Below are 16,889 nucleotides of genomic sequence, written 5' to 3'. Positions count from 1 at the left end.
ACATTTCCACAAATTGGCAAGATTCTACCCGAGGTGAGAATTAAGGGCCTACTGGTCCAAACACTATAAGAACTGGCTTATATTTTAAAGTGAAATAAAATTGTATTTGTTTATTTTTCTAGTACCCATATTTCACTGGCATTTTCTTGTCTGCCCAACTTCCAATAGTGTGCATAATAGATGTTTTGTGTGTATGCAAACAGATTCCAGCTTACATTTTTATCATTATTCTGTAGGCTACTGTATTACACTGTAAGAGGGCATTGTTGAGAAACTCATTTTTATTCAAAATTATATTTTTTCAATGATTTTCAAATAGCAGTTAACAAAAACACCAGTTTTAACTGCTTTACAACATAAGAACATAGTATGTACAGTACCTTAAAATTTAAGATTATGTAAACATTGACTCATTCTTTTAAACAATTATGATATAAGTCAAATGAGCAAAAGTAAGTACAAATAATAATAATAATGCATTTTTTTTTTCAAAGCGCCTTTAAAAATTGAATAAGTTTTAATGATAACGCAATCATCGACTTTTTTTGAAATTATAACGAAATAAATAAGTAGCCTGACCATAGACTTCCTAATGTATTGACATGACACATTCCCCATTCACTGCGTCACACCTTCTCTAAGGGGGCCGTCCAACACTCCGCTTCATTTATTAGAAGTCGGTCACCTGCAGCAATCTAACGCTGGATTCAGGTTGAAACAGTACGAAAGCTGTACTGCATACAAACAGGAAGGATTGTCTCAGGTGAGATTTGGAATTATGATTCAACGTAATTACTATATTTTTCATACTATGCATGCATTTTGAAACGTTGGGAAAAAAATCCATGGGAGAAATTAGCCTCTACAGCACTGGCATTATACTTCGCAACATTTACGTAAAATAAATGCTACCTGCACGTTTTTTTTTTTGTTTTTTTTTTTGCTTTTAACTCACTTGCTCCCAAAAACGTATCAATACATTCTATTTTTAACTGTTTCAGTGTCCCAAAGACGTATTATGTTTTTTTTTTTTTTCAAAAGAGACATCTCTGGGTTCTGATTCAATTTAGCTCCAAAGCAAAAAGCTGAAAATCCATTTTAAAGCAATAAAACTGGCCACTGGAGGGCAGTAGCGCATTTGGTAAGACCCGCAACCCGATTCAACGGCAACAAACGGCCAAGCTGTACGGCCGGGGCGCCAGCGGAAGACGACCGAATGGATGCCAGGTGGCGGACGCATGAGCACAAGAACCGATAGGACACCCAGGATGCCAGGTGCTGGACGACCGAGCAGAACGACTGGGACCACTAGTGCAGCGGACGATGCCGTTGAGTCCGCTCTGCTCGTGAGCAGAGCCCGCAGAGACTCAGAAAAATTCATCTTTATGACACAGGCGGCGATGAGGGAAAAATTTAACCGGCTGTCGCAGCCACAACAGCGTCATCTTTCAGTTAGTTATGTGTAAATAAATTGTTACTTTGCTATCAAAAGCTCTATTTGTCTTAAATAGACAAAAGGAAAACATTATTCAGATGTTTGGGATGTAACTAAAGCAAAAATTAGCTGTGTTAAAGTCAAAGTTATGTTTGAAATGTATGCTTTTTTTCTCAGTTAAATTTCTGTTTTTTCATCATAAATTGGAAAATTTCTCAAACTAAGCTATATTCTAATGCTGATTTCTAAAGAATGGAAAAAGGTATGAACTACTTTTTTTCTGCTGAAAGAAGAGAGTCTAATCTTTCTTTTGGGGGGTTCCATGTTTATATAGCAATAGAACAGAATTTTCTGTGGGCCTTGCAAAATCAGTCAAAATCCAGTAAAAAGGGCCTTGCTCCGGTGAAAATGGCTGGGAGTGAATGAGTTAACCAAGAATCAAGACTGTTACACATCCATACCTATAAAGAATTCGGGGATTTAAGCATTTATTCACAAGAATTTTCCTCAGAAAAAGCTCTTTGTTTACATATGAAGGCCGCTAATTTCTTTACTGACTAGCCTCATAGTTCGCAATATTTACGTAAAATAAATGTTACCTGCACGCTACATGCTTTTACATCCATTCAAAAGTGATATAATTTGCCGGATGACATTAAATAACGTCTGCTATAAGCATTCATTGATGCTCATGACAGTGTCATGTCATAATTATGATTGTCTATTGACAGTCTTATGGCGCAGCTGTCAAATAAAGTGTTACCAAATACCATAAATAGCAATTAATGAAACAACTGGAAAAGTAAGTGAAGAAATAATTAGCACAGAACATGAATTTTGATTGTTATTTATATATGTAGCGCTGCAATGCATGCAGGGAGGCATGCTGGATGGCAACAGTGTTGACAGCAGGTGGCAGCAGAGGTTGACTCTCTCCCCCAAGTGAGTAATGATGGCCAAATGAAGCTTTGCAGCTAATTGGTTCAAAGCTTTATGGTGGTTTGTTTGATCTTCTGACAGTCTTATGATGCCGCTGTCAAATAAAGTGTTACCGATTAATATCTTTTGGTGTAAATACTCCTTAATACAGTGAGGACAGCTGCGGCTTATAGTCCAGAGTGGCTTATCTATGAACAAATGTCGTTTTCGTGTCAAATTTGGTGGATGGCTGCTTATAGTCGGGTGCGCCTTCTAGTCTGAAAATTAGGGTACTCAACATTGCAAAGATGTTGACACACAGTATAGCAGTTACTCAAGAAGCAATCCTTTTAAATGATGCTTCTACTTATGTTTTTTCTTTACCTCACACTTGTGGACGGTAGGCAATCTTGGACAGTCAGTGTGATTATTCCTCTCCTCAGCTGTGTTGTCCCCATCCTCTGGTCCAATGTCAGCAGAGGTGCCCCACTGCTGGTTGCCATAGTTTCTCTCGGCTGACTGGGTATCAGTGCTCTGTGACTGGCTAAGCTGTAGTCTGATTTGTCTGTTCTCTTCTTCCACTTCTCTAACCCGTGACTCGAGAATGGCTCGGTCCAAGAATTGAGAGACAGGTGTGTCAGCCAAACAGGGAGGAAGAAACAGGGTCCAACCATCTGCGGAAAGGCAAAAGAATATCATAACTCATCTTTTCTTTTCGTCATAGACTTCATAATGTATTGACGGTCAGATCGGTCATGCACTGCGCCTCATATTCAGGTAGGGGGCCGCCCACATCAAGAGGAGCTATTCACAAACACACGCAGCGATCTAACGGCGGATTTCTGTTGAAAAAGTACGAAAGCTGTACCGCATACAAACAGGAAAGATTGTCTCAGGAGTGATTTGTTCGAGGATTTAAGGTAATTATTATGTTTTTCGTACCATGCATGTATTTTGAAACGTGAAAAAAATCAATGGGAGAAATTAGCCGCGACTGCATTGGCATCATAGTTCGCAATATTTACGTAAAATAAATACTAGCTGCACAATTTTTTGGCTTTTAACCAAGAATCGAGACTGTTTTACGTCCATATCTATAAAGAATTCTGGGATTTAAGCATTTATTCACAACAATTTTCACCAGAAAAGCTCTGATTATATCAGGCGGCCGCTAGCTACATTCGTTAACAGACTAGCATTGTACTTCGACAAATTTACGTAAAATAAATGCTAACTGCATGTTTTTTTTTTTTTTTTGCTCTTAACCAAGAATCAAAACTCTTTTACTTACATATCTCTGAAGAATTGTGGGATTTAAGCATTTATTCACAATAATTTTCACCGGAAAAGCTCTGTTTACATCAGGTAGCCGCTAGCTACATTCACTAACAGACTAACAGCATTGTACTTCAACATATTTACGTAAAATAAATGCTATCTGCACGTTTTTTTTGCTTTTAACCAGGAATCGAGACTGTTTTACATCCATATCTATAAAGAATTCAGGGATTTAAGCATTTCTTGACAAGAATTTTCAAAGAAAAAAGCTCTTTGTCTGTGATTCCACACGGTCAGCTTTGACGGCCTCGTCAACAATGCAGGCCCTATATTTATCGGCCCACGCCCCGTGTCCTGTCATCACACTATGATGTCTATGCGTCCGTAAGAAGTTATGACACTATGACACTGCACTTTGTTTTTTAGTTTACAATATGCGAGGTTCAGAGTGAAATGACCTTCACACATCTTCTTAGTCAGAGCTTCGTGCACACGTTTCTGCGGTGTTTTCTCTGTTCTAAAATCAATGGATGAGTATTGTTCCCGTTGCTACCCTAGACGCACTATGAAAATTCCAAGCAAATTATTTTTCACATTGCTTGATGCTGTCTCTCATGAGGTAAGAGGTCTGACATTCTAGAGCAGGGGTGGGCAAACTATTCCACAAAGGGCCGTAGGGGGTGAGGGTTTTTTATAAAACCCATCAAAAGGACAGCCTTTCACCAATCTGGTTTCTTACAAGTGCAATCAGTTGATTGCAGTCAGTTGCTTCTTGTTTCCGCTGAAACATCATTGGTTAAACTGTCTGTGCTGAATAGGTTGGAACAAAGACCAGGACCCGCTGGGGCACTCGAGGACCAGTTTGCCACTTCTGTTCTAGAGAGTGAGGCTATTACATCACCCTTCCACATTCGTTGTGTTCCATGTAAGAACCCTTGTGATTGCACTGACAAATTAACATTGACACTGCATTTGAGTGTAATTGTTCTGATGAAGATGAGAACATCTTATGTTCTTATGAAGACTTTGAACATGAGTCAAGGTAAAATCATGGCAAGTGTTTGCAGGTCACATCAAATGATGCAGAAGCTGTTTGACACTTGTTTTACATTAACATGAGGCAGCAAACGTGTAATTAGTTTTTCTAAGATGTAGTAGTGGATCCTCCAACACCAGTGTTGAAATGTGACCCCCCGGTCGTAAGAAGAGGTAGATATTAAGCCTGAACGATATAACGTTTAAACATCGCCATCGCGATGTGTGCGTGCGCGATAGTCCCATTGCAAGGACGTGCGATAGTTTTTATTTTTTTAAATCCACATACGCCCTGCTTTCTGCTCTGCGCAGAGCCAGCTCTTTGAACCTCACAGTCACTGCAGCACTTGCTTATTAAAGGTAACAATGCTGGTATATTTAATCTTGCCAAAGAAGCAGACATCACAGCGTAGCAGCTGTCAATGGTAAATGGTAAATGGTGTTACACTTATTCACCGTTTAACTTGTTAAACAGTTTCTGCAAGGAAGCAGCTTTGGAATGAATGTGTGTGTGTGTGGAGACGTTCGAGACATATAAATTAAATGCCAGAAGTGATCATGAGGAGTTTGTAATTTCTTCATGTTCACCAAGAGTCACAGCTAAGGTAGATAAACAGAAGTATTTAATAAAGCCAAGCATTTTTCTACTACAGTACTTTATTCTTGTTCAAAAATGATTTGGTTGGACAGTTATGTTTAAAACTGATCATAATTATTACATTTGAAGTGCTTAAAACCATTTATATATACATTATGTATATATATATATATATACGTATATATAAACACACAAACACGTTTTTTTAAATCATACTTTGGGGAAAAAGTGAGAAAAAACATGCCTAATATGTATCTCTTTCCAATGCTAAATCTGAAAAAATACATTGGGCACCCACACAAAAAAATACAAATTTGGGGGGCGGGGTGCGCAACTTTGCTGTGTTTCACTTATCGTGGCGGGTTCTGGTCCCCATTAACCGCGAAAAACGAGGGATCACTGTACACTGGTCATTGTGAGTCATCCAAAGTCTTTCCAAAGTTATTCAAGTCATCTAGAGAAAATTTCTTTAAAAAAAAAAAAATAATAATTTTTATATCACAATATAATATCGCAAACCCCCAAAAAATCGCAGCAATAGTTTTTTTCCAATATCGTTCAGGCCTAGTAGATATGATGGCCCCATTTGATTGATGAATTATTCAAAAATCTGATTCCACTTATTTGATCCAGACCACAATTCTAAAAGTCTAATATTCAATCTATTTGCCCATATTATACTTGAACTATACTCTGTGCACTCACTCTCCAAGTTTCCAGATAGAAGGTAGAGCCCAGTAAGCAGCACCATAGTCGTTAAAGATGCTACTAAAAGCTTCAGACGTCGTCGGCACAACATGGTGGTGGTCAAGGCTTATAGATTGGAGAGATCATTGAGAGCAACTCAGGTTGGGTGCATCTTTTCATCTACGGAGGAGAAAAACAACACAATGTTAAGACATGTTAAACAATACAATATGTAGCATGCCCATACATAAGGTTAATCAGACAAGTCAGAGCAGAATTTGGAAAAGCAGCATCCTTTGACAAAAAAAAAAAAAAACAGATTTACTATATTTTAAGTAGATTCCTGCAGTGCTGCAAGCATTTTGTATGACCAATGTACGGCATACCAAAATGGAGTACAGTGGACTCTCATGATGCGAAAACCTCACCTTACGGGTTTTTCATGATCTGAGCTTCATGTTAAGAGAAAATGAGTTTCATTATGCGAGCAATTTTTCACGAAATGAGCGACGGGCGAAATCCAGAATAACCTCTCTCGCTTGGCGCATCAGAGAGCTTCAGCATCACGCAAGGTGGTATGCGAGCTCTCTCTTTCGCCTCAACTCCCAATTTCTCGGCGTCCCACTAGGTGGCATGCAAAAATCTTGCATCAGCAGAATCCCCCAAATGGCCCAACTGTTTCAATAGACATTAACGAAACATGGTTTTGCAAATACTTCTGACACGGTTTTCAATGATTAGACGAGATTTTACCGTTTTAACAGTCGATTGTCAGTCCATAAAATTTGTTACTATTTTATGTCCGGCCTTCCACCCAGTGCTTAATATGTAAATCATAAAGTGCCGGAACACAAACTACATATGACAGTGCAGGGATGACGAGACAAACACAGGTCCCGGAACATACACAGAAAATGGTGCTGAAAACAACAGGCAAATGCCCACTTGTCATGCTGTGGGACTTACCAGCCTCAATTTCAGATAATATCCATGGAATAAATGTTATGACAACAACTTACAATTATTAAGGCTATACTGTGCGTAAAGCACCTTCAACTTCTCTATAAACTTGTTATATCCAGTTCTATCTGGCAACTGACCTCCTTGTGATAACATAAATTCAAGTTCTTGGCCACAGTTAGGAAAAAGTGCTTGGGGTCGAGTGTTTTGTTGCATGATTTTCCTCCATTCAGTGTGATGCCATGGAAAGAGTTTTCTTTAATTTCCCTTTGGCTCAGTTCAGTGTAGCTACCTGGCCGAGCTGACATTGTCTCAAGTACCCTGATTTCCCGACAAATTGTCTTGTGTTCTGAAATGATGGTAATGTCTCGTTTTTGAAGCTCGACTGAGAGCTCGGACAATTCTTGCAGTGCATCGCACATTAAGCCTAAGTTGTTCACACACGCATGTGAAGTTATGTGCATAGCAAGCCCACTGTATATTTGTTTCGTGATGCTATCATGGGAGGGATCTTCTGATGCAGTTTTGAAATGCTTGTAAAGTGCTGGGTAGTTCTTCCACACTGTGCTGTACCTGGCCCCCAATCTGGGTGGCGCTGAACCTGATCAGCTACTGCCACGGTAGCAGCCTCCTTCCCCAGCTTGGCTGGATGTCCGTGAACCTGGCTAGCCTCATGCTGCACCCGGTGTTCCGCCCGTTGGCATGATTGCTGCAGCTGCCCTCATCACCGGTTGTTGCTTTTCTGACTCGTTTTGAACCATCTTCCTTCTTTTTGAAAAAAAGTCAATGCAATTGTCTTTGTGGCAGGTTGAAATACTGTTTGATCCTGGCTACTTGCTCCCCAGATGACGCAAATTTCTGTTTTTTTTTTTTAATGTGACAGCGTGATTTGTTGGTCCAGCTTTTCAGTGCATCAACAAATCTTTGATTCTTTCAAATTTCGTTAAATTTTTATAAACAACATGCATTTCTCGGGATTTGTTCTGTCAATGAATTTATGCATATTATTATTTTATTTTATACAATTTTTTAAAAATGTTTTTATATTGTAATGTCCGTAACTAAGCGCGGTCCATTTAAGAGATGCTGGGACCGGAGAGCTGTGGCGTAGTAGGACGCAAGGGGGAGAACGGACGAGACAGTGAAAGTTAGGGATCCCAAGTTGCGGCAGCCGCTGTTATTTTGTTATTTGTTTATTTTATTGTTGTCGCAATAAAGTGGGGATAGCCATCATCGACTCCTCTCCTTCTTCCCCCATCCGGGGCTATTACAAGATAAGGAGGGAGGCCAAAATCATCAGGTGCCGGATCCTGTTTCGGCAGGATCCGGCATAAATTAACCCCTGCCTCCACCATCAGCCAATTACAAGATACGTTTCTCTTTTTCCAGGTTGCCAGAGCTCTGTAGGCTTCATAAATTAAGGTTGCAGAAATGAGAAAAGGATTTGCACAGCCTACATCTAAAAGTATGTTTAGTTTATCCTACAAGAACATGTACTTAATTGTACTCAATTGTAATTGTAATTGTACCTGTACTTGTACTATAAGCATACTGAGCAGCACAACATAGCTACCGACTCAATCTCTCCAGAAATTGCATCTTCCAGTTTCTGACTGAAATGTGACATGAGCTATGGTAGCTTGTAATGTAAGTGATTTATTTATTATAGCGCTGTCAAATTTATCGCGTTTAAAGGCGGTAATTTATTGTTTTAAATTAATCACGTTAAAATATTTGACGCAATTAACCCATGCATGGAATGACCCGTTCATGCGTTGCCTCAAACAGTTTACAATGACGCCGTTTTAGCACATTGAGAGCGAAAAGGACCGCGCCTTTTATTGGCTTAAGGTTTGGCAACTCTTTCACAACAAATATAATATGTATTGTGGCGAACGATGTGGAGAAGAATGAAATGATACGATCTTTTTCTTAACCCGCTTAATTGAACTCAACGCAGAACATACTGTATAACATTTGCAGCCACCACTGACAGTCATGGTTGCCCAACTTCCCATCATGCATTTGGGCAGAACAGCTAAGTCGCTACAATATCATTGAGTGAAAGCACAACAAAAATAATATTCCTATCTCTCACAAGAGATGATCTTTTTCTTAACATGCTTAATGGAACCCAACGCAGAACATAGTGTATACGATTTCCTGCCACCACTGACAGTTATGGTTGCCCAACTTCCCATCATGCATTTGGGCGGAACAGTTAAGTCGCTACAGTATCATTTAGTGAAAGCACAACAGAAATAATATTCCTATCGCTCAAATAATGTTCACAAAAAGAAAAACGCTCAATGCAAAGAGAACTGGCATTCCCAATCAAAGGAGCTATGCAAAATACACATAAAACTTACTCAGACTTTGCCTTGGCTAGATCTCTAATTAATTTAAAACTCACCATTGACACCTTGTTGTGTATTTCAATGACTACATACGTAGTTAAAGACACTGTGGAAGAACGGCAGGGAGCCCATGTGACGTCAACAAAGGCAGGCTACTAATTTATTTTTGATTGAAAACTTTACTAATTTTAATAAAACGAAAACATTAAGAGGGGTTTTAATATAAAATTACTGTAACTTGTAGTCAAATTGATCTTTTAAGAATTACAAGTCTTTCTATCCATGGATCCCTTTAACAGAAAGAATGTTAATAATGTTAATGCCATCTTGTGGATTTATTGTCATAATAAACAAATACAGCACTTATGTACAGTCCGTCTTGTGTCTTATCTTTCCATTCCAACATAATTTACAGAAAAATATGGCATATTTTAGAGATGGTTTGAATTGTGATTAATTACGATTAATTAATTTTCAAGCTGTGATTAACTTGATTAAAAATTTTAATCGTTTGACAGCCCTACTTTATTGATTGATTTATTTTTAAATTACTGAACGCTGATCATGTGCGGGAAAGACAGACACATTAACAATGTCAAGGAGCCACAAAATACTATCCTGCTGGCTCCAGTTTGAGACCTCAGATTTAAAGCATTGTGCTGGGAACTCTAGCAGAGCTTTTACAAAGAATAAGTGAAAGGAAAAATGGTGAAGCTGCAGGGTCCATTACGCTAAGCGGGAACATTATTAAGGGACAGAGACATAGCTTTGTTCAAGTGGACTGGTTCAAAAGTGCTCTTTCGCAACAATCTAATCACAGAAAAGATTAACATTCCTGATTAAAGGAAAAATGAGCAGCAACATAATGTCTTTGAAGACAGAGATAGAGTAAATGTGAGAAGTCAAATGACCTCACCCATACTGTATTTATGCTTTTCAACCTTATAGATGTTCCAAAGCATGTACCATCAAATTAAAGTTGGAGAGGAATAAAGTGCTTCCTACTGAACCAGGTGATTTGTTTTTATTCAGATTATGAGAATCAAATTGACCCATTGGAATGTTAGCATAATCCTTTTTAAATTGAAGAGAGAAATTATATTTTTGAAGCTGAAAACCAAAGCTTATATCAAGCAATGACTTTGACCCTAATCCAATGCCATATAAAACATGCTTGTCTACAAATAAGGATTTCTGTGCACTGACATAGTCAATCTTCCTATCTAAATAGTAGGAAAACCAACAGACATTGGCTGAAATCCAGGGCCGTTGTTTACTATGTTTGAACAACTTCCAGTAGCATTCCCCTTTCTGTCAATGCCACAGATCTGTAGCACAATCTAAGGATGTTTTGTTTTTGTTTCGAAGCACTTTTTTTAAATGTATGTAATTATAAATACAGTGATCCCTCCTTTTTCGCGGTTAATGGGGACCAGAACCCACCGCGATAAGTGAAAAACCGCGAAGTAGCAAAAAAAAAAAAAAAAAAAAAAAAAATTGTTTGTTTTTTTTAAACCTGTCTTGTTCAGCTGCTTGGAAACAGGAGAATTTTTATTTTATGTATATTAGTCTTTATATATTTTTTTGTGTATACAGTGCACTACTTTGAAACGTAAATGCAATATTAATATACAATAATATGCACAAGATGAATAAAATACTCACCACACTGATGATCTTGATAAATTTGATAAATGAAGAAAAAACTCCAGAACAATGGATATGAAGATAAAGATTTACTGAGAAGCTTCTGCAGGAGGTGTCCTGCCCTCATGATGGGGAGTTGTGACCGTTGTTTTTCTGGATGGCATCCTCTTCCAAAAAAGGCCAGTCTCGTCCATGTTAAACACCTGCTCCGGGAGATATCCAACCTCTTCAATTAATTTGGGAAATTGGTCCTCGACGTAATGAACAGCTGCGTCATGGTCCGTCGAGGAGGCCTTCCCATACAACGTAACGCTGCGAAGTCCAAACCTCTTTTTGAATTTTTCTAAACAATCGCTTGCTGGCGACAAAACCACAATTTTCTTCACTTGTACTAGGCTGTGGTTCATCTTCGTCGTTGTTGGTATCACCACCACCTTCATTCAACTCTCCTTCAGGAATGAGGCTATCATACAGCGCTTTGGCTTTTGCCCAAGTCATGTTTGTGTCGGGACTCACCATCTTTTCCCAACAGTCCGATATCCACACTGTTAGTGCATTTTCCGTTTTTCCAATCGTCTTGTTGCGAGGAGTCACGACTCACTTAGTGTCCCTGGAAAACGACTTTGAGGCGGTCTTTCGGATTTTCGCATCGTCTTTTTTTATGCAACGAATGGTTGATTCGTTTAATCCGTAATGGCGTGCAACAGACACATCGCTGTGGCCAACTTTGAGCATTTCCAATAATTGAACTTTCTCGTGCACCTTCATCATTCTTCTTGTCTTCTTGGGTTCGCTAGAGGATTGATCAGACTTAGGATGCGTTGGAGCAATTTTCCTTCGTTAGCAACAGAGTTAAACATCTCGGCCAATCAGCCTGCGATATTCCCAAGCGATGCTAGCCAGCGGAATAGGAGTTGGGCGGGCTCTCCTTGCCTTCTGTCAGGGGACGGGCGGATTTTACAACATATTTTCTCCATTATTTTATTTTTTTTTGTATCTATATATATATTTTTTTGACTGAAAAAAAATCCGCGATAGACTGAAACCACGAAATTCGAAGCGCGAAATAACGAGGGTTCACTTTAATAGTAAAAACTAAACGTTAAAATATTATGCAATGTGTATGCAAAGTGGGAAGCTTGAGTCCAAAATGACCAGAGTGGAGTACACCTTTAAACTATACATACATACATACATACATACTGTACATAGATGCATACATGTGTATAATGAATCTGAAGTACAGTGGTATGAAAAAGTATCTGAACCGTTTGGAATTCCTCACATTTCTGCATAAAAGCACATCAAATGTGATCTGGTCTTTGTCAAAATCATATTTTAGTGAGGGTAGTATGCAAACAATGACAGACGGGAGAAAAATAAGAAAGTGAACCATTACAATTAATATTTTGTGCCCCCCCTTTGGCAGCAATAACTTCAACCAGACGCTTCCTGTAGCTGCAGATCAGTCTGGCACATCGATTAGGACTAATCTTGGCCCATTCTTCTCTTCAAAACTGCTGTAGTTCAGTCAGATTCCTGGGATGTCTGGCATAGATCGCTGTCTTTAGGTCATGTTACAGCATCTCAAGTCTGGACTTTGACTTGGCCACTCCAGAACGTTTATTTACTTCTGTGTTTTGGATCATTGTCTTGTTGCAGCATCCATCCTATTTTTAGCTTCAACTGCCTGACAGACAGCCTCAGGTTTTTCTGCAATACTTCCTGATAAACTTTTGAATTCATTCTTCCATTAATGACTGCAAGTTGTCCAGGCCCTGAGGTAGCAAAACAGCCCCAAATGATGATGCTCCCTCCACCATGTGTTACTCCCAAACAATTGAACTTTGGTTTCATCAGTCCAAAAAATATTTTGCCAAAACTTCTATGGAGTGTCCAAGTACCTTTTTGCAAACATTAAACGAGCAACAATGTTTTTTTTTCAAACAACAGTGGCTTCCTACGTGGAGTCCTCCCATGAACACCATTCTCGGCCATAGTTTTACATATAGTTGATGTGTGCACATAGATACTGGACTATACCAGTGATTTCTTTAAGTCATTAGCAGACACTGTAGGGTTCTTTTTTACCTGAGTATTCTGCGCTAAACTCATGGAGTCAAATTTGGTGGACGGACACTCATTGGGAGAGAAGCAACACTGCCAAACTCTGTCCATTTGTAGACAACTTCTCGGACTGTCGAATGATGAACCAGACTTTTTGTATCCTTTCCCAGCTTTATACAAATCAACAAACCTTGATCGCAGGTCTTCAGACAGCTCTTTTGACCGAGCCATGATGCACATCAGACAATGCTTCTCATCAAGACAATTCTTACAAGGTGTGTGTTTTTTAGTAAGCAAGGCAGCTTTAAACCACTAATCAGTGATTCTTGATGATTTAGTCAAAAAAGTAAAGAAAACCCAAAAATCCATATCTCAAAAAATCTGCATATTTCATCTGACCAATAAAAAAAAGTTTTTAACACCAAAAGGCAAATTTCAAATAATTATGTTCAGTTATGCACTCAATACTTGGTCAGGAGTCCTTTGGCAGAAATGACTGCTTCAATGTGGCATGGCATGGAGGCAATCCGCGACTGCTGACGAGTTATGGAGGCCCAGGATGCTTTGATAGCGTCCTTACAGTAGACTGTTCCCAGAGTGCTGTATCAAGGCACCTCAGTGTCTGTGGGAAGGAAAAAGTGTGGCAGAAAACCCTGCACAACCAGAGGAGGTGACCGGACCCTGAGGAAGAATGTGGAGAAGGGCCAATTCCAGACCATGGGGGACGTGCGTAAGTAGTGGAGTGTGTCTGTAATAGACACATCTAGCGCCTGACGTGGGCTACAGAGAAGCAGCACTGGACTGTTGCTCAGTGGTCCAAAGCAATTTTTTCAGATGAAAGCAAATTTTGCATGTCATTCGGAAATCAAGGTGCCAGAGTTTGGAGGAAGACTGGGGAGAAGGAAATGCCAAAATGCCTGTCCAGTGTCGAGTACCCACAGTCAGTGATGGTCTGGGGTGCCATGTCAGCTGCTGGTGTTGGTCTACTGTCTTTTATTAGGGGCAGGGTCAATGCAGCTAGCTATCAGGAGATTTTGGAGCCCTTCATGCTTCCATCTGCTGAAAAGCTTTTATTTTTCAGCACGACATAGCACCTGTTCACAGTGCCAAAACCACTGGTAAATAGTTTACTGACCATGGTATTACTGTGCTCTCCTGACCTGAATCGCATGGACAATCTGTGGGAATTTGTGAAGAGGTAGGGATTTTTGTTTTTTCCTTACTTTCCCCCCCAAAATCATCAATATTAAAACAATAAAAGGCTTGAACTACTGTACTTCCGTTGTGCGTAATTAATCTAAAATATATTAAAGTCTAATGTTTAGCATTACAATTTGGAAAATGATGAACTTCATCACATTATGCTATTTTTTAGAAGGACCTGTACATACATTTTCACCATCCATCTTGAAATCTTGCCATACTTAACCTATCACTCAACACAAACTAAAGTGGGAACTTTTTAAAGTAAAAGTGCACCACCCCCCTGCCTTGTATATGTACACTGTAAAAAATTGCTGTAAATTTACGGAAAATTTTGAACATTAAAATACCGTTTTTGTGTTAAACAGTTTATTACTGTAGTTAGCAATGCATTGTCAGTTACCAGCATTGAAGCAACAAGACAAATGCTGTAAACATTATGTTAATGTTTCAATTACGTGACACTACCATATTTTTTGGAAACTGAGTTTTGACTGGAAATTTAGAGCATGGTCAGAAATCTGACATCTTTTACATTGTGGCAATATAGACTGTGTTTTTTGCCAATTTATTTGCCAATTTAAATTTAAATAACTAGATACCGCTCTAAACTGGCCCTTCTCCAAAAATTGTAGTATTCCATCACCCTGAAGGCTGATTCACAGTATGCTTCTGTGTAGCGGTGACGGCGGACCTACGCCATTAACGCAGACCTTATTATGACCCTACACCAGGGGTGGGCAAACCGGTCCTCGAGGGCCGCAGTGGGTCCTGGTCTTTGTTCCAACTGATTCAGCACAGACAGTTTAACCAATGAGGTTTCAGTGGAAACAAGAAGCACCTGACTGCAATCAACTGATTGCACTTGTAAGAAACCAGATTGGTGACAAGTTGTCCTCATGATGAGTATGAACAAAAACCCGCACCCACTGTGGCCCTTTGTAGAATAGTTTGCCCACCCCTGCCCTACACCATAGCCTGACATGAACCTCCAAAAAGTCCTGACTACACATCACGTCAACGCGCTTGACGTGAACGTTGAAGGACTGTGATTGGTCCGCTCAGAACATTGTTTCCGATTCAGCACAACAACAACACCGTTTTCAAACATTCGCAAACGACTTCAACATTTGTACTGACAACATTTGTTGTTTAATAATAATTAGCTACAGCTGCAAATGCACACATTTCATCTCCATTGCCATTGCTGTCAATGACCGGTGGAAAATAAAGGAATTCGACAAGAGTCCCCCAAAACCACACAAAGACAAAGCCACACCAATCTAGTGGTATGGCGGTGAATTACTGTGGAAACATCACTGGCTGCGACAAACTTTGTCCCCACATCACACATGAGACCAATGTTTACATTTGGAGTAAATTAGTAAATTAGTAATTTTTTTTCTTTTTACAAACTCTTACTTCTTCATATTGAAGAACCCATGCGAAGAATGGGAGCATTATGGACAATGATTTTTCACGCATTGTGAAGTCAAACCCTGATTAACGTCAACAAAAAAGCATTGAGCAGACAACCAGGGCGTGAACAGGAAAATAACCGGCATGCAAGCACTATGGAAACGATGCACAGCAGGAAGAGATTGGCCAATCAACCCATGAGCAACCCAGAGCTATAAAAGCATAAAAGGAAGCTGGCAGCCTGGTTTGGCTATTGACACTTGCAGTCCTGTGCAGCTGGAGACGTTGGCAAAAGATAACCAGAGAGGCAGCCGGTAAGCAGCAGAATTAAAAGATGAAACGTCCCAGCAGCGGCCATAAGCACATGGCTTGACTCACCGGTGGAAATGTTTGGACAATTGTAGTATATTGTTTAGGGGTAATTTGGGATTTGTCCTTGACCATCACCACTTCTGACCCAGCCTGCCTGCCTGACCCGACTACACCAGAGTTCCAGCCCAATCAACTTGCTCAGCCTGTCCTGCTTGACCAGACTACAGTATGCCAGCACTCCATTGAGCTCAACCTGTCCTGCTTGACCCGATTACGGCAGATCTCCAGCCTGCTCAACCTGACCTACACGACCCGACTGCACCATCTCTCCAGTTCCTGTCCGTTTTCACTGCCTGCCAACACGATGGAATAAAACCTGTTCTATTTCGCACCTGACATCAACATTTTTTTCTGTACTAGACGGAAATATATGCATTCATAGACTGTAAAGTCATTTTCCCAAATACCGTTAAAACAGTATATCGTTAAAAACGCAGTGCACTGCAGCTCCTCAGTTGCCTGCTCTTTACTGTGAATTCTGGTAATACAGGAATATACAGTTTTCCTGGATTAGACTACTACTGTTGAATATTTTTACATTACCAAGACTGTAAAATAAGTCTGGTAATGGCAATCCTGCTGACAGACTTTTACTGTATTTTCTATAAATATAGGAATCAACCGTTTTTATGGATTACGGACTATTACTGTAAAACATTTTTACATTACCAAGACTGTAAAATAACAGTCTGGTAATGGCAATCCTGCTGACAGACTTTTACTGTATTTTCTATAAATACAGCAATCAACAATTTTTCTGGATAATGGACTATTACTGTGAAATATTTTTACATTACCAAGACTGTAAAAAAACAGTATATAAATGGCAACCCTGCTGCCAGCTCTTTACCGTTATTTTACACTGAAATTTTTTACAGTGTATGCTTCAAAATACATACAGGCAGGGGTTAAT

At 39.5% G+C, this 16,889-nt stretch overlaps 1 protein-coding gene across 5 annotated transcripts in view; it reads right to left on the bottom strand.

Annotated features, from left to right (window-relative positions):
• The window catches only part of large2 (LARGE xylosyl- and glucuronyltransferase 2), a 131,557-nt gene that overhangs the window by 68,667 nt on the left and 46,001 nt on the right, over window positions 1-16,889 (bottom strand). For all 5 annotated transcript variants that reach the window (XM_057839131.1, XM_057839122.1, XM_057839140.1 and 2 more), the window contains 2 exons: window positions 5,970-6,131; window positions 2,738-3,027 (listed from right to left, as the gene is read on the bottom strand). In XM_057839131.1, the coding sequence (XP_057695114.1) occupies window positions 2,738-3,027; window positions 5,970-6,063 (384 nt within the window). In that variant the 5' untranslated portion in view covers window positions 6,064-6,131. The remainder of the gene's footprint in view (window positions 1-2,737; window positions 3,028-5,969; window positions 6,132-16,889) is intronic.

This window comes from Corythoichthys intestinalis, chromosome 1, assembly GCF_030265065.1.
Source record: "Corythoichthys intestinalis isolate RoL2023-P3 chromosome 1, ASM3026506v1, whole genome shotgun sequence".
Lineage (NCBI taxonomy): Eukaryota > Metazoa > Chordata > Actinopteri > Syngnathiformes > Syngnathidae > Corythoichthys > Corythoichthys intestinalis.
The sequence above is the reverse complement of the archived record's forward strand: the minus strand, read 5'-3'. Positions and strand labels throughout refer to the sequence as shown.